Raw genomic sequence first — 18792 nt, 5'->3', positions numbered from 1 at the left:
AAATGCTAGCAAGAAAAATAAGTAGGAAATGTGGCATTTATACGGTGGTTTTCTAAATGAAGACGTCAAACTAGTCAACAGAGCAAACGCTCCTTCATCTCCTTGTCTCCCCCTCTGCAGCACTCCTCCTCAACTCCCCTTGAGTTTCATTTGATGTTCTACTTGAGCGTTTCTTTCTTTCTGTTTTGATTAATATGGTTACATGCTGCATCCCTGAGCTGTCTACTTCTGCATCTACCTTTCCTTCTTTTGTTTTTTAATACCTAACTTTTCATTCCTGTCATGAAAATCACAAATGGAAATGAGAGTTGCAGGATGGAAAAAAAGGAAGATGTTTAAAAGTGAGCATAGAGGCAAAGATTGGAGTGGGACAAAAGAAGATTGGAAAAACAGAAAGGAGAGAGAGATTAGGGAATGAAGGGCAACCGAAGGTAAGGTAGAGGAATAGAGGAATGAGGTGACTTTAAGAGAACTATTTAATTAAGGTTTAGAAAACAACATACATATATCCAAAGGTTAAAGAAGAAATAAATACTGAATATTTTAGCTGGCTAACAAGCTGCCACATTTTCTATGTCATTTTATGTGTTTTCAAAACCCTGTACCTCTTGTCGAAAGTTTAGAGGTGTTTAGCAGAAGCTACAGGAGGAGAAAGGGCTGGTGTCGATTCATGCATCAGAGACGACCCATTGTTTTCTGTATGGATTCCCTCAAGGAGAAAAGCTGCCTTTGTCTAGCCCCCCCACCCCCACCCCCCCTCCACTAGCAGGTCAGAGGCAGAACAGCAGCAGGCTGTTAAAGAGTCACTGACTTGCTCAAGGACACTTCAACAGGGTGGACGCTGGCTCAAACCTTGCCCCAGTTAAAGACTGGCTCAGCATGCCGCCCTGCTGCCTCTCAGCCAAAGACAGAGGGAGACAATCTATCAGTGGGGTGTTCGGTTTGTGTGTGGAAGTCTCAGGGAGGTAAAGGTTTTGCTGCTGTGCTTTGTCGGAGAGCAGATATTGAACATACAGATGGGATGAATTGTTTAATTTCCTCCCAGGTCATAGTAAAAACAAGTGGGAAAATGGCTCATAAGCTATTTGTCTAAAGAGAGACCATATCGATGAATTCATTTGTATTGTCGCTTAATGCAGGGCTGCTCACTTGGCAGATATTTTTTGTCTAGATGATGCTTTGGTGTTACACATTTATACTTTGTTGGTCTGCGTACAATAAGCTGTGCAGGCAGCTTATTGTAGCTGGAAGTTTTTTTTTTTTTTACAATACATTTATAAAGGTCAACCCCACATTTCCTGGTTGGGTGTTTATTTTCCACATAACCAAAATATGTTAATATATTAGTTGATCAAATCATATTTTTCTAGCATTTCAAATTGCACACTTTTCCCCTCAGTACCCCTGTTTGGTTAGAAGGCTATTTGTTGCAGCAGCAGTAGGAGACATAGTGGTTGTGGTGGTGAAGCAGTAGCAGTACTGTAGAGGTTAAAGGCAGTGACAGCCTATTTTCATACATCCTTTATTTCGAAGTTCAAATGTATGTTTATTTACAAAATCTTCATCAAATTTGAGCATTGTCCCTATATATTACACTCTGTCCTCACAGTCCCGTTCCCTGGAATAAAGACCTATGTGGACCCTGACACGTATGAGGACCCCACGCAGGCCGTCCACGAGTTCACCAAGGAGATTGACCCCTCCAGGATCCGCATCGAGAGGGTGATCGGAGCCGGTATAACACACACGCCTGCACACACACCATAATACACTCATCCACTTGTATCTCTATACTCTCTACCTTCCGCCATGTGGGCGAAAGTGGATCAGTTTGTGTTGGTAAGAATAACAATAGCTTTAAATGTGCCATAGGAGAGGATCTATTTTCATTCCGCACATATAATTGCCGTGAACCCCCTCCTCTCCATTGTACTCACTAAAGAGGAGGCTTTTCCATTTCCCAGTGTCTCTGTCATTTCCTCTGCGCAGACTGTAGGAATATTAAAGCATAAAAAGGTTTAGAGAACAAAAGAACATATAAGAATAGATTTAAGGCTTTTTTTAGAAAGTGAAGGGGACAATTTCATGGAGTTGAACTAATCAGAGAAGAGGCAATAATGCTGGAGTTTAGATGAGAACTGCAACAGTGCCCCCCGGTGGAGGACTAACTGCCTGCTGATGGTGTGTGTGATAGACTCCTCACTGTGGTTCTTTTTCTGTGTGTGTGTTAGGTGAGTTTGGCGAGGTGTGCAGCGGGCGCCTCAGAACCCCGGGGAAAAAGGAGATCGCCGTGGCGATAAAGACCCTGAAGGGCGGCTATGTGGAACGTCAGAGGCGGGACTTCCTGCGTGAGGCGTCAATCATGGGCCAGTTTGACCACCCCAACATCATCAGGCTGGAGGGTGTGGTCACCAAAAGTAAGTAGTGTTGAGGAACATGCACTTTAACTAAGATTGTGCATACGATTACATGATTTTTAGCAATAGACCCTCACCACTAATTTATCTACCACTGATGAAACCAAACAAGTTTATTTTGCTTATATTGGAAAAACATATTTATAGATGTTTTGAAGTGGCTATAAAAAAAAAAGAAACGTGAACATTTTCACAGCCGAATTGAAGCATGCATTTCTTTGATGCTGCAGCAACAAAACTGTTGATGACTGCCTGAAGCCGCTCTACTTCTTCTTTTGAACAATCCTCTATTATGTGGTGCATATTCCTATGGACATTCACTCAGTTACTCTGATAGATAAAGAAAAGACAAACGTCTTTCTATTAGAGATACTGCAGAGACCTCAGTCTGATGGGTAAATTCATGTCTGTGTTTGTTTTGAATGGAAAATGACAGAGAAATAGGGTTGCATTTTCTGGTGTGGTACAAGAAGTCCTGATGTGTCTTTCTTCGAATGTATTTGATTAGTGAGCTGACGAAGTTTTCCTTTGTATACACATAGATGTGTTTAGCCGTGTGTGTGTGTGTGTGTGTGTGTGTGTGTGTGTGTGTGTGTGTGTGTGTGTGTGTGTGTGTGTGTGTGTGTGTGTGTGTGTGTGTGTGTGTGTGTGTGTGTGTGTGTGTGTGTGTGTGTGTGTGTGTGTGTGTGTGTGTGTGTGTGTGTGTGTGTGTGTGTGTGTGTGTGTGTGTGTGGGTGGACTTGTTAATGAGATTTGTTTTACAGGGTTCACCCAGCGCAACATATGGTTGTTTTTACAAGGATTCGTATAAACTGAAACATCGCTGTGAATATAAATGTGTCCCCTTAAGACTTTCTTACCCCCCCTTCCCCCCCCTGAATGTAGATAGAGGACACTCCTCAGCTCTGACCCTGCTGACAAGGATTCGGCTGATAAGGGTCTTTAAATGCCAATACAGCCATTATTACATACAAGCTGCTGGTTGCTGATGTTTAGCACCAATATATTAAACTGTATATTTTACAGTCAAACATCTCTGAAGCAATTGAGTGAAACAAATCCCACAAAACACTGAGCAACATCGTATGAGGAAAAATAAATAAAAATATTGTGAGTGGCCGGTTTTCATCTCATTAAGTACTTATATGTAGGTACTGGGGATAAAGATGTGACAGTGGGGTAAATAGAGAGACATTGTTCTTGAAAAGTATATATGTTCTGCCCGTCTTTTGTTTGTAGCTCACTTTCTCAATGTGTAACTCCCCACATCTGTTGTTGTTCTTCAGAGACTAATTACAGTGAGTGTTGTGCTGTGACTGACTGATATACCTGCTCTGAAATAACAGGTGACACATTTGACTCTGGTGAACAGGTGCATTTGTTTTTGTTCACGCGCTGCACTGCATAAGTATATATTGTTCTCAGTCATTGCTAATTAGCTCAGGAAAGCCAAGCTTGATCAAATCATTTCCTGCCTATCCCTCCTGGATTGGTGTTGGGGAGAAGTATCTGCTCATTTGAAGGGTATGATGAAACCATTTTGCAGATTAAAAAGAAGAAACATGTGCATGATTGTCTGGCAGTCCTTTGATGCATCCATCCATATACCCAACGCTCCTTCTTTACTCTTGTGGAGGGTTAGGATCAACATTCCCCTTGAGTTGATGGTGTGCTTCATTTCATTATTTTAAATGAACTAATTCAAGCTGTTAGAAAGTGAATATCATCATGGTGAATATGTAGGTGTATGCCACAGAATGCTTGTTCTTAGGGTTCCTTAACTGCAAGATATCAAACTCAACATCAATTATAATAACTACATTACATTTATGAAGGTGCAGATCACAAAGCATGCACATTTTCTCAAGGAGCTATTATGTGTTCACCCACACCTGTTCAACATGTCTAACCTTAAGGTGAGGAGGAGAGGAGTTCATGGCCATGAACATGGTTAGCATCATATTCTTGCATTTTGGATGTACCCAGATGCACATTTTCAAAAAGTGGCTTTGAGAATGATATCCAACATGAATTTGCCAAGCTATACCTCCATCTCCCTGCTTAAAGCCTTCCTCTTAAGATAAGATAAGATAAGAAGTACTTCATTGATCCCAATTTGGCATTTATTTTGGCGTTAAAGCATGCAGCATAAAAGACAAGGCAAAGTGAAAAACCTTTTTGAAATGTGTTTTCTAGTGCAGGCAGTACACTATAAGTAAGGGTGGTACACAAACCGATTGGTCTATCTTGCTGTCAATCAACACATAGCCCTGGTTCTTACAAGCAAAATAAGCTAACATTATTTCTTGTAACCTTTGTGTTATTCTGCCGATCTAATCAACAGTTGTTTGTGTTCTTTTTTGGTAATGATGCTTCCGAAAACTATTTAGATTCCAAGTGCCGACCCATTAGTCCCATAATGTTGGAAAGATGAGTAGCATGGTTTTAATACAATGGGCTGTTGAAAACCATAGTCCTGTTTGAATTCACCAAAATACTCAGATTAGGCTACAACGGTTATTTGTGTATTTTCTCTATAATGAGCTGTCAGTTTGGACTCTTTCTGATCAAATGTCATTTGTCACATCGAAAACCTTAAATGTTACTATTTATATCAAATCAATCTTTATTCAAAGATAATGTTCAAAACATCCCAGTTTAAAACTAGTGTCTGATTTCCAAAGGCTGATATATGGAAGCAGTACACTCACAGTGAAGCTCTTGCCTGTTGGTCACAGCAATCATAAAACCATTGATGGGAGAAAGTGGATGGTGACAGATGTCATTTAGACTTGATTTGACATGTCACGAGCTGTTTCTCTTTATATCTCTTTGTGTCCGGATCAAAAGTGTTTACTCTATACAGTAAAGTGACACCGCTATCACACATTGTGCTCTTATAAAACCGCAAACATCCTGCAGCCTATAAAGCCGTTCTGATGTATTATCGGAACACTTTTACAAATCCTCCCAGTGACATTAGAAGTGGCACTCCATCTTCCACAATATGATATTTCACAATCCCACGTGATTTAAAAAAGCTCCTTGAATCTGGGGTGTGATGTCATGGTGTTTCTTCACTACAGTAAGATTTGTATTTCTCTTTCCAGCAGCTCTGAATGTTTTACAGCTCACACAGGCGTGGACAACCGCTGCCCAGCTGTTTCCACAAACATATTGTTGTTTTCTATTGCCCAGCCACACACACATACACACATATTAGGGCGGTGGTGGCGAAGTCGATAGGGACTTGGCTTGGCACCTGGAAGGTCACCAGTTCAAGTCCCGGCAAGTGCTACTGAGGTGTCCCTGAGCAAGGCACCGTTCCCTACACTGCTCCCTGGGCGCTGTTCAAAATGGCAGCCCACTGCTCCTAACACTAGGATGGGTCAAATGCAGAGAAACAAATTCCCCATGGGGATTAATAAAGTATATCAAATATCTACACAGTGTGATGTTGTCAGAACAATATCTTGTGCTCCATCAGAGGTGAAAGCCGGTGTCCCTTGACTAATAGTTTGAGTCATTAATATAACATGCTGATCTGAATTGCCTCATGTTCCGTGTGCACAAGTTTAGATGCTAACAATACATAATAGAGGATAAAAGATGCATTGACATTTGAAAATGGAGGTGTTTTGCATAATAATCATAATAACTGATTCAGCATCATGCCCATATGATGGAAATAATTGCAGTTTTACACTGATGATTTCACAGAAGCCCTGATACTGAGTTTATTATAAAGGGATATTAGTGTGTTGTTCACACATGCAGTCATTCATGTGCTTCAAAATCACAAGTTATTTCATTTATTATGCTCAAAATATGTTGAATTTTAGCAGGAAAAAAATCAGTTTTGATAAAAATCGATCACAATATTTATTATTTACTGATTTATTTTATGAACTTTAAACTGTGCATCATAGTATTTGTTCAGAAAATGATGATGGCTTAGGCGTCAAAAGTCTCAATCAGCTTTTACTTTCCATATCAGCAAAATAAATAACTGGAGAAATAAGCGGTGTGTGTTGCGTTTGTGTGTTTGCAGGCAGGCCTGTGATGATTGTGGTGGAGTACGTGGAAAATGGATCACTGGACTCGTTTCTGAGGGTAAGTGTTGATGTGATCGGAGAACTCAAGTATGAATATATCTGTTTCCTGCCTCAGGTGGTTACAGTCTTATATATAAGAACAGTGGGATATAATAACACAAATGCTGGTATAAATATAGTTTAAAAACACAAGCCATAACTTATCTACTGAAGGTCTTTCTCTCTGGCTGTTGATGTAACATCACAATTGCATCTCCAAAAAAGGACAAATTATTCAGCTTTCAAAATGCTCCGATAATATCACGTATTAATATCGGTGATGTGAGTCAAATAAATAAGAGAAATTGTAGCATTTAGTCATTGGAATCTGGGATGTACCACGCTGGTTTGCATATGTTTGTTCCCCGCAGGATAGCAAGATCACCTTTGATCACAGTTTAACTATAGTGCACCATCGCTATGGGCCAAGTGTATTTAAAAATATGAATAATACAGGCTGGTTAACTTTGTCACTTTGTTGGCTCCTGGAAGCTTAAATAAGAGCTATTGTCCTATCAATAAACTGCCAGCATGATTCTTAACATACAATTGTTTTTTCGACAAAATCACTGTCAGTATTCCCTATTGTTTATCATGTAGCTCACCATTATGATTCTATCAGTGTTATCCTTTGTCTTTTTTTGTTTATGCTATCGACCCTCCTTCTTTCTCTTGTTGCTATTTCTGATTCTTCCCTCTGTCCTGCTCTCCCTGTCAGCAACACGACGGTCACTTCACTGTCATCCAGCTGGTGGGCATGCTGCGTGGCATCGCCTCGGGCATGAAGTATCTGTCAGACATGGGCTACGTTCACCGAGACCTGGCAGCTCGAAACATCCTGGTCAACAGCAACCTGGTGTGTAAAGTGTCAGACTTCGGCCTGAGTCGAGTTCTGGAGGACGACCCGGAGGCTGCTTACACCACCACGGTACACACCTCGCAAACCCAACAGCCGTTGCTTACTTATTACTAGATTTAACACATCTGAATTCATTAAAATAAAACACCTTTATGATAAATACTTTCACTGGGATTACATTGAGTAATTCATTTGCTGTAATATGCAAGGTAAACCATCTGCTGCTCATCTTAAAAACCGGGCAATGTGCTGAAACCCTTAGTTCGGCAAAATGAATTGTGTATTTGCATTTCAAAATGTTATGATGATAATATTGAAAGTCCACCAAAAAGAACTGTTGTCTTCCTTTTCTTATAAAGCAAGCTTTGCCTGTTTTAGCGCTACAGGACACAGTACAAATAGCTACAGCACTTAACATCTCATACTTACTTTATTATTCTACATGCTTACTTGTTTTACTTGACTTTATTCTGCTGTCTTCTTGCCTAAAACTTTGACTATGTGAAAAAAATGTAAATGTAGTGGTTGTTAGATCATCTGTCCTTGTTCCAAAAAACGATCTAACCCTTAGTGTCTTCAACCGTAGTAACTATAATTTGATATAAGACATCCGGCGGATGGGATACTAGAACAATGCATTTATTTAAAACAATGCACATGTCAGTTGTGACAGCACCAGAGCAGTAATAACAAGGACACAAGTTGTTCTCAGTTCAGCCATGCTCGCTGACAGTTCGCTGACTTCTCCTGGCTTTGTGAGAGAACCTCATTAGGAGTGGAGCTCGAAGGCTTGAACTATGAAAGTTACAGTCCCAGCAAACAGCAACTCAATTTACAGACATGTGCTGCGAGTTTACAAGACACTCCCTGCCAGCTGCTCTGTGGTTTCACTGCACAACAAAAACACTTACCTGCTGCTGCTGATGCTTATCATTTTTATTCTCCAAAGTATGATTATCGTTTGATTGAAGTCTTGTCAGTCTGGCAATGCACTTGGAACACTTAAATTGCCCATTCACAGATTTTATTAGTAGACCAATGCTATCAATATAAGCTTAAGACATCAGCCAATTAATGCATCACATCATAATTGTCCTGAATTCTCCCTCCAAATCAGGGGGAAATAAAGTTGCCTTAGTACTGAGGTTGTTGTGTGAAGGAAATGCTGTGCCTGTGGAGTTGCAGTTTAACTGTCTACTCCACAACACTGTGGTTGAAAGAGGTTGAGGTGAGGTGAGGTGATAAACACAGAAAGGGTCAGAATAAGAGAGCATGCGTAACAGAATTACTTTGATTTAATTTAACCTGTTTTATTTATGTGTGTGTACAGGGTGGTAAGATCCCCATCCGGTGGACAGCTCCCGAGGCCATCTCATACAGGAAGTTCTCCTCAGCAAGCGACGCGTGGAGTTATGGCATCGTCATGTGGGAAGTGATGTCATACGGGGAGCGGCCATACTGGGAGATGTCCAATCAGGATGTGAGTACTGTTGACATCACAACGGTTGTCTCGTGTTGTTTGTCACAACACTTATGCAAAATAGGTAGTCGGGAATATGGTCTTCATAGAAACAAAAATAACGATATAGTAGTAACTGCGTGACTATGTCATTTTTCCTACTGACTCAATTAAAAAGCTCTCAAATCTCACAAAAGCTCATGTCTTAAATACAATGTACTTCATATTCAACACTTTATTTGTAGGTTAAGAGGCCGCTCAATCATTTTATGAACCTGCATTTGAGTTTATTGTGAACGCTGAAACCCTCTTGGTGTTTTACCTTTCCTTTCTCATTGATCGTTCCTAGAGGATGTCAGAGACTCGTTCATGTTGTTTCCACAATATTCCCCTCACATGACGAGTTCTCTAACCTCTAGAACTGCGGCACACCTCAATATTGACTTCTCAATTCACGTCCCGCTCCACTGAGGAAATTCTGAGTTTATTTTCCGTTATATCTGTTAAAATCGCTGCCCTTTAACCTGCTCCCTGACTGTTTCCTCACATCAAAAGCCTACCTCTGAGAGAGAGGAGGGGTGCAACAGAAATGCTGGGGAGATATACCAAAAGGATGAAAAGGATGAGGGAAAGGAAAAGAGCATTGAAGGTCAGAGGTTCAGAGGACATGGTTCTGATAGAGGGGGAGTTTAAAGCTGTGGATTCAGTGTGGCTGAGCAACCCGCTGATCCCAGGGCTGTGGTCAGGGATTGAAGGGGCCACGGAGGAAGCAGATCCATCCCTCTCTCCGCTGAGTGTGAAAGCTCCACCGTAATCCCTTCAACCCCTTACACACAGACTCGTACATATCTATACACAGACACCCACACACACACCCACACACACACACACACACACACACACACACACACACACACACACACACACACACACACAGACACCCACCCACACACACACACACACACACATTCACCAAGGTCCCAGGGTTTGAGGAGGATTGGTGCTGTTTGGGAATTGCTTAGAAGTGCTTTCCAAGGCAAAAGGCCAGCCAAGCAGCAAAAGCAGCCAAACACTATCTCATCCTGAGCAGCCGCTTACTGCTGCTCGCTACAAAGATACATGGATCTCTACTTTCCCATAGACTCGCAGATATGATATGGAGATCTAGAGTATGGAGGCTACATTAATATATGCTATCGGTCCAGATAAAAAAGAGAATTACACGTATATGAGATACATGTTGGATCTGATTGTTGGTACAGAAGTAACAGAAGGAAGGGTTTGCTTTGCGCTCATGAATAAAAGATCAAGTTCAAACTTATTTTGTATTACACAGGAAGTCAAACATGCCAGGAGGAGGTTAGGGGAAATGTTAGAAGCTTACAAAATACCTTAAATATAATGATATAACTCTGGTTCATGCTGCAGGCTTAACATAAAAAATGCAGAGCTGTTATTTATTTATCTTTACGTGCCTAATATTTATCTTTTTTTTTTACAATAGATTTGTATGAAATGACAGTGTAATTTGAAAGGGGTTAATTTAAGTGATGTTGCAAAAGTTCATAAAATGTCATTGTTGTTTTTCTGTTTTTAGCCATGCCAACGACTCTGATAGAAATGTTCCTGTCAGTCAGTTCACAACTTTGGTCGAGACTGAAATAGCTATAAAAAAACTACAAATTAATTGCCGATGAAGTTTTTTACAGTCTTTAATTTCCCCAAGATGATGAATCCTCCTGTCTTTAAAGAACAATATATTCATTAGCACCTGAATTAAATATAAGCACTTTTATGCAAGTCCACAATCTCACAGAGATAATGTGGCTGTAGACATTATTGTTTCTACTCGTTAAATCTCCAGCTGTGAAAAGCATTGTGTGTAAAGCAACAAAATGGCCTCAGAAAATCTAAAATACAGGCAAAGCCACAATATGAGTTGTAATTGTGTGAAATACTTTGTTCAAGTTCACTATTTACAATATTCTGATCTGTGGTTTTTGAAAAGCTATAATTGACTTAAATTGAACACAAATTTTCCTTTGATATTCACAAAATAATATTCCCATAACTTAAGTGGGATTGACATGTAGCATTATAAGCTTTGTAAATGCAACCCCAGATCCTCAAACCTTACATGCAATGAAAATCTATACAATGTCTAACAATGCTCTCTGTATAGTTTATCAGTAACTTTATTATCTGTGTGAGTATAGAGACCACAATTTCAATTTTATTTTTTTGTATTCTTTATTTATTTGGGGTCACATTATATTAAAAGTACAGTTTTTCAAATCATGTATTTTTAGAGACCCGAAAATGAAATAGCAAACAAAATGTGTCAAAATAAAATAAAAACGAAAAAGTACACAGGGGTTGTTTGAAATCGCAAATGTCTACACATGTACATATGCATACATTTCAACGTACGTACATATATACATACAATACACATACACACATACATGTGTCCATACATATACACCTATACATATATATTCAATCGGTGTATAGAAACACAGTCAAACAAGCGATGGTCGTCTTTGGGATATGTAAATTCTCCACTTTTTCCATATTTCCTCAAATGTCTTTTCCTGAAGCCTCATTGAGAAAGTGATTCTTTCCATAACATACATTTCATGGATTTTGTTGTACCAGTTGTCAAGAGAAGGGATGTCCGCTTTGAGACATTTTCTAGTTATTACTTTTTTTGCTGCTACAGTAAGAATTCAAAATAATTGTTTTGTTTTCCGGTTTGTGGGGATTGAATGTACAGTACGAGCCCAAATAGAAATTCGTCCCAGTTTAATGGGATTTTTTCCTGTAGTACTATTTCAATTTCTAAATGGATCTTTTGACAAAAGTTACTGTTACACAATTTCAATTTCAAGTCTCTAGCTAAAACTTTCCAACCGAACAGCTCAATTATTCAAGCTAATTCATTTCTAATAGAGCAGCCACATGTGTACGTCTCCCTTCATCAGGTGTGATGTTCTCTGCAGGTGATCCTGTCCATTGAAGAGGGCTACAGGCTGCCGGCTCCGATGGGCTGCCCCGTGGCTCTGCACCAGCTCATGCTGCACTGCTGGCAGAAGGAGAGGAGTCATCGGCCCAAATGTACCGATGTTGTTTCCTTCTTGGACAAACTGATCCGTAACCCCAGCAGCCTACTGTCACTGGTAGAGGACATTCAGAGGTACGATTGAAGACTTCCTAGTGTCATGAAATGCTTTGTAAGGTTATTTGGGCCGAGGTCACAGTGGGTAAAGCAATACAAGTTAAAACTAACCATGAGCTGTGATAGAACATCGACCCTAAATCCAGGTTATGTTGAATATTTTGTGAAAGTTTATCAATTGCTCTTCTTCCTCCGTGTTAAAAATATTCGTCACTCAGTTTAAGCCAGTAGGGTATGTCCTCCATCTCTGAGCAGCTCTTGAAATACTGGCACGATCTGACATTATTATTTTATTGTTTTTTAAGTCTACCAGAGTCTCCGGGGGAGGAAATGGACTTCATCTCCATCGGCGACTGGCTGGACTCCATTAAGATGAGTCAGTACAAGAGCAATTTCATGGCAGCTGGCTACAACACATTGGATTCTGTGGCAAGGATGAGTATTGAGTGAGTAGCAAAGCTAAAGCATACCCATTATAAAAGGGCAAGAAATCTAATAGAATCAGCATTTTGTAGCAGCAGTGTTGCTTAAAGGACACTCAAAAGTTATGTCTCCTGTGAAAGCAGTGGGATGCTTTTGTTAAAGGTCCCCTATTTTACTGTTTTTCAACAATATATTATAGGTCTCAGATATATACAAAATGTCTCTGAAGTGTTTGCAGCATCCCATAATCCCCTCTGTTTCAGCCCTGTTTCAAAAGTGCTGATTCTCTGTCTGTTACTTTAGATGAAAATAAGGAGCCCCTCCCCACGCCCCTCTGAGAGACATTTGGTTAGAAAGAACACAATGGTGCTCTAGGAGGAGATTCAGGTGATAAGGTGTGGGGGGGGGTTACCTTGGTTGCTGATTGGCTAATGGTTACTCAAGCAAAAAAATCGTTATGACATCATAAAGTGGCCAAAATCTGATCAGCTCATTTTCAGACAGGTTTTTATATAAATGGATCAGGACAAAAAGAGAGAGAATCTTTTTTCCTGAAACTTCCAGAATGTCTTTACACAGAGGGGACGCATGTTGATGTATAAAAGACAGGAAAAAGTAGATTTTGCACAATAGGTGATCTTTAATTCAACATTTTCGCAGCATCATGTGTATTTACAATGTATATTTTTGAACTAATTGCCTAAGGAAAATGAAGCGAAGGTTAATGGCACATTTGTGATCAAATCAGCTTTTACCAGACAGTGTATACATTTTCTGAAAAAGCTAATGAAAAGTCCTAGCAAGTAAGACTCAAAGCGTTGTGTTTGTGTGTTTGTGTGTTTCCCTCTCGGCCTAGAGATGTGAGGCGTATAGGGGTGGAGCTGATCGGCCACCAGAGGCGGATCAGCAGCAGCGTACAGACCCTCCGCCTTCAGATACTGCACGAACAGGAGAAGGGTTTCCATGTATGAGGACACCCTATATCACAGCCTGGGATGAACAGATAGACGGAGCAGAGGGAAGTGAAGTGTAGACCGCCGGACAGACAGTCTGCAGCCTGTGCCTGAGTCTTAAGGCCTCGTACAGGAGGTCATTGGACAGACTCAACAGCAGACGGCCCCCCGGTCTCCCTCACATCCAGTAGTTTCAGACTTTTTCCTACTATACACCCCTCCCTCAGTATTCCTGGCTTTAAAGACTGGCCCAGGCCCTCACTTAGGGGAATGTAATGCCTTGTTGCAGCAGCCGTACTTTGTATGTGGAGCAACAATATCTAGAAATGTAGATTTGCAAACGTAATCTACTGAATTGAATCTTTTCTGACTTGTTTTCTTTTTCGCTCGGAGTTATGTGCTCATGTAGTTGCTATCGGGTGTGCAATCTAAGAGTTTATAGAAATAATATATCCTTAATATCTTTTATGTTGGAATTTGGATAATTTTGTCATGAAATTATTATGTGCAATTAATTTAGTTTACCCTCTCTCCAGAGAATCTGGTACGCTAATACTTGAAGAAAGAAGTAGGAAGCAAGTGATGGCGATTTCATGAATGTTTAAAAAAGTGTATAGACAATTAATCGATCATTATTATAATAACCTAATATCTATATATGTGCAGTACTGTATGTGAAAGCCCTAGTAAATCTGGATCTTATTTAAGATGTTTTTATTTAAGATGTTTAATTTTAGATTTGTATCCAAATCAGCAATACAGTATTATGCAGTCACCTCAGTATCTCAGAGAGATGAAGAATTGTGCAATGAGAGAACTCTTGTTGACATGTAAACATGAGGCTCACTCCTCATCCTCCGCCTGATTTTATTCTCACATGCTCAGCTTGCAGAACTGGATCTGTTGCCTTCAGATGAATAACCATACAAGTCTATTCTGACCATTTTTAGCTACCAGTCTACTGACAGCTGTGCGATAAGCCTGATTTATTTTGGATTGTGAATGTTATACATTGCCTGAAAGTACACAAACTCCACTGTCTTAACATATGAATGTCACAGAACTTAGATATAGATAGGAGAGTTTTGAAAGTTTGAAGCTCAACGTGGACTTAGATGGTTTTTCAGAATTTGTCGAAATGCTTTCATATACATTCAATGTTTTTTTGCCTGCGCACACACACTGATTGATTAATTCTCCTCCAGCCTTGTATTACTTTGTGGCCATGTAAAGGTTGTGGCAGTATGGGAAATTAGTGTACATAGACGTGAAATGAAAACTGTTGGATTTGCAGTAGATGATGTCAAGTTAATGTTTGCCATTAAAATAAAAAAAAATCTTCATTCGCTAAGTCAGTGGTGAGTAGGCAGTGCTGCAGAATAGAAGTAGTTAGTAGAGTGGGAAGCAGCGGGAGTAGATAAAGCCTGGAGATTTAGATGTGTGAGATCAGAGCTGTCCAGCAGGGAAAAGTGAATGCCTTTTAGGACGGCAGAGGGAGAATGAACACAAACAGCAGCATCATAACTCATCATGTGTCATTCAGCAGTAACAAACACATGCATGCACACACACACACACACACATAAAAAAACACACCCACACCCACATGAAAAGAATGCCTTACAGTCTGATAACCATGCAAGATAGAAACACTTTAAAGTGGTACATAAGGACCCAGGACCTAGCCATTACTTTGAGTATTTTTCCATATTTAAGAGAGCTCTGTTTTATTCTTACAAAGGAGGGATTGTTGAATAATGTCAAAGGCCAACTGGATCCAGAGATCAGTCACAGCGTAGTAATGCATCCAGGCCAGCAGGTGTAGGAAAGGTGCACGCACACTTCCAAACACACACATATTTGCACACACACATGCTCCGGTCACCACCCCTCTACAGAATAAGGAGAATATCAGATGCTGTTTGTTTAGCATGTTCTACTGCTGAGCAATGTTAGAACGTTCTTTTGTACAAAGTACAAGTATACTTATAATTCTTGTATTTTATTTTTCTATAATTTCCAAAGAGATGTTGTAGATCTTGCACACTGTAAGAAGCAGTTACTGCGAATATTTATTTGCAAATAAAGATGAACAGTTCTGGTGGTTAACTGCTCATTTACTTTTGTTTCCATTAATTCAAAGAAGTAAGTGCTAACTTTGTCAGGTTGCAAAGTGTCTTCTTCCTTGAAGAAACATATGAGGCAGTCGAGAAGACACATCTCCCATCTGTTTGATTAGCGTTTGATGTAAAATAATACAGTATATGATTTCTACCATCTGTTAAACCTGGCAACTTGCTGGTTGCCCTTCACCGAACTGATAACCGGAGGAGGGAGCTGTTGGATGACTGACAAGCTTCTGCCACGTGAGAAGTCCAACTTCCTGCTATCATTCTGGAAACTCGTGATTTTACAACTCCAGAGCTGAAAATAAGTTGTGTGTGTGTGTGTGTGTGTGTGTGTGTGTGTGTCAACACTACTCTGTCAAACATTAATTGAATTACAGCAAATGACTTCAGACTTACACAACAGTTCTATAGTAGCTCCATTTAAGCTAAGGTACAGGTTAGAGTAGTGAATCAAATGCATCAGGGTGGGGTCCTGGAAAGCTGCAGACTCCATGGTCAGGTTGGCGGGAGGTTCACAGCGCTTATTACGCCCTAATAGGATTACCTGTCACAAGCCGGGATGCCCAGCTTGCATCTCAGCTGGTGACACTATTCACAGCAAGCACAGGGAACACACTGTCCACGGCTATGTTTATCCTTATTGTTTGTTTCCATGAAACAAATTTTTCAAATTTAGTTCATTTATTTTTCCAGTAGATAAACTCTCTATGGGGTGATGTGTTGACATTTACATAGTGTGGCTTTAATCAAGTCTAATGGGGCTGCTGGATAAACTCTCGGGCTGGCTGGGCCTGAGGAAGAAAGAAGTCAACGTTTTGTGTTTGGGGCTCGATAACAGCGGCAAAACCACCATCATCAACCAACTCAAACCATCCAATGTAAGTATAAAAACAAGGCCTTATTGTAAGAATAAAGTTATTTTGTAAGGACATTTGAGACATATTTGTTGTTGGTATACCGTGATTATTTAGGGGAAATATTGTGACCAGGCCTGTCAAATATTTCACGGCAATCATTCATGGATTGCTTGTTTTCAGCATTCGAATCATTTAGGCCCATTGTCAGGAGAATGGAAACATGCTAGTCAGGTAAAGCCCACGTCATACTTTCCTTATACTATTTTCTCGTTGACAAAGTTTTGCCATTACTTGTCTGTTTCTGTGGGTATGTTTGTGTGTGTTGATGAATGCAGACGCAGACACAAGAAATAGTCCCAACAATTGGCTTCAACATTGAGAGGTTCAAGAGTTCAAGGTAGAATTTGTATAGACATCTAGAATCTATATTATTTACATTTGACGAGTTAATACATGAAATAGAAAAATGGCTAATGCTCCATTATGTATCATTTAAGCTCTCTGTTTTCTCCCTCTCTGTCCGTAGCCTGTCATTTACAGTCTTTGATATGTCTGGGCAGAGCAGATATAGAAACCTATGGGAGCATTGTTACAAGTAAGAAACACAACATTTGCACTTTAAATAAAAAATAAAAAAACGTAATTTATCAATCATAATTCCTTACATTTTATTATAGCGCATTATCAATGACTCAAATCAATCATGACTTCTTCTTCCTCCTCAGAGAAAGCCATGCCATCATATTTGTCATCGACAGCGGTGACAAACTGAGGATGGTTGTTGCCAAAGAGGAGCTCGACACTCTACTCAATCATGAAGGTATACATTTATGATAATTATTTTGCACAAAGGAAATACTGACACTATTTTTCCCGCAGAAAGCCTGATTTACATATAATGTATGCCTTATCCATAAGGCCTTTTATAAAAGATGTTTTCATATTTGGTTTGTTTTCACTTAGAGATAAATCTAAGGTTGAATAAAATCCATCTAGTTTGAGTCCTCTATCATGGCGCCAATTCTCATATGGAATTACGTTCAATATTTAATGTATAATATTAAAAACATTATTACATTTAAAATATGATATACTATGATAAACACTCTACTTATACTCCTAGAATTATTATGGATAAACAAAAAATGATTCATGTTTGCCGATGATCCTCTGAAATGTGTATTATTACCCAGATATCCGCAATAGAAAGATGCCTGTCTTGTTCTTCGCCAACAAGATGGATCTGAGGGACGCCATGTCTTCCGTCAGGGTCTCACAGTTGTTGTCTCTGGAGAACATCAAAGAAAAACCCTGGCACATCTGGTATTTCACACCAGTCTTTAGTTCATTTCTTCTGATTCTGTTTTCAAAGGAATATTTTGCCACCACCAGAGGTATTGAGTTGAGTCGTGGGCTCTGGCTACTGTAATGTAGTCTTGAAGTAACACGCAACATGTTGTGCTTCTAGAGTTTAGGCTTAAAGTCTTAAATAGAAACAATAAAGATACCATGGATGTTTACTCACTTCTTCCTTGGCCTTTGTCCAATATCTGCATGTTCATGTTCCAGGTTCAACCTTATTGAGGCACAGCAACAGGAATTATTTAAAAGCCTATATATACGTGTGTTTACCACTGTGTTTACTCATTAGACAGATGGAAGGCAGATGGATTAAGAGCTAGAAAGCTTTAAACATCAAGGGTCCAAAAAAAGTCAAGAGAAAGCGAACATGTGTGACGGGGAGATTAACTTCTGGTCATCTTCTTATTTTCTCAGTGCCAGCGATGCTATCAAAGGAGAGGGTCTACAGGAAGGGTTGGACTGGCTACATGGTAAATGGGTTTAGTAAATGTAACAGTCATACTGGATCAAAATAAAATAGCAGTGTCCAATTTCTCCCCAAATGTATGTCAATTTTAAAGTGCCGTCTGTATTAAAACTTGTTTTCTTCTTCCATAGAACAAATTTCACAGTAAGTATTATAATGCTGTGACATATGTAGAGTGATTGTGGTGGTAGGTTATTTTTCTTTGGATGAGATTTAAATCATGGTAGGCCAAGACAAATTTGTATTTGTCTGTTATTAAAACTAAAAACTAAATGATTTAATTTATAATACTTTGACCTCACCTCGAGGAATAAATCCCATCCAATAGGAACTTTTGTGAGGCTTAAACTGTAGCGGCTTCAATTCCTTTTTTTATTTTCCCTATTCTCCAATTTGAATGTAATGTGTACATGTACTGATGTCCCCCTGAATATTACCCATTCAACCCTTAACAACCCTTATACAACCCCCAAAAATGTCACAATGAAGATCAGAAATGTTTTCAAATGTTGTAGTTTTGTTACAGTACCTTACCTCCATTTTGTTTTTTTCTCTTGCCAGAATACATGAAAACAGTGAAAACGTGAATAATTGA

The 18792-nt window shown here is 39.6% G+C and overlaps 2 protein-coding genes across 2 annotated transcripts in view; both read left to right on the top strand.

Annotated features, from left to right (window-relative positions):
- The window catches only part of epha6 (eph receptor A6), a 241498-nt gene extending 226062 nt beyond the window's left edge, over positions 1-15436 (top strand). Inside the window, exons 10-17 of the mRNA XM_034110395.1 lie at positions 1610-1735; positions 2232-2417; positions 6469-6530; positions 7230-7439; positions 8701-8850; positions 11832-12025; positions 12313-12453; positions 13287-15436. Of these exons, the coding sequence (XP_033966286.1) occupies positions 1610-1735; positions 2232-2417; positions 6469-6530; positions 7230-7439; positions 8701-8850; positions 11832-12025; positions 12313-12453; positions 13287-13401 (1184 nt within the window). The 3' untranslated portion in view covers positions 13402-15436. The remainder of the gene's footprint in view (positions 1-1609; positions 1736-2231; positions 2418-6468; positions 6531-7229; positions 7440-8700; positions 8851-11831; positions 12026-12312; positions 12454-13286) is intronic.
- Positions 15437-16267: 831 nt separating this feature from the next.
- LOC117467097 (ADP-ribosylation factor-like protein 6) lies at positions 16268-18784 on the top strand. Its single transcript, XM_034110693.1, has 7 exons — positions 16268-16390; positions 16705-16766; positions 16896-16964; positions 17095-17189; positions 17563-17692; positions 18146-18201; positions 18759-18784. The coding sequence occupies exons 1-7, from the start codon at positions 16268-16270 to the stop codon at positions 18782-18784; spliced, it is 561 nt and encodes a 186-aa protein (XP_033966584.1).
- Positions 18785-18792: the final 8 nt, after the last annotated feature.

This window comes from Pseudochaenichthys georgianus, chromosome 21, assembly GCF_902827115.2.
Source record: "Pseudochaenichthys georgianus chromosome 21, fPseGeo1.2, whole genome shotgun sequence".
Classification (NCBI taxonomy): Eukaryota; Metazoa; Chordata; class Actinopteri; order Perciformes; family Channichthyidae; genus Pseudochaenichthys; species Pseudochaenichthys georgianus.
This window is presented reverse-complemented; position numbering and strand designations above follow the sequence as displayed.

Excerpts from the sequence above, each read along its gene's own strand:
- LOC117467097 (XM_034110693.1), top strand. The coding sequence starts at position 16,268 with ATGGGGCTGCTGGATAAACTCTCGGGCTGGCTGGGCCTGAGGAAGAAA. Across the intron at positions 16,391-16,704 it reads ACCAACTCAAACCATCCAAT|ACGCAGACACAAGAAATAGT; the intron begins GTAAGTATAAAA and ends TGATGAATGCAG. Across the intron at positions 16,965-17,094 it reads CTATGGGAGCATTGTTACAA|AGAAAGCCATGCCATCATAT; the intron begins GTAAGAAACACA and ends CTTCCTCCTCAG.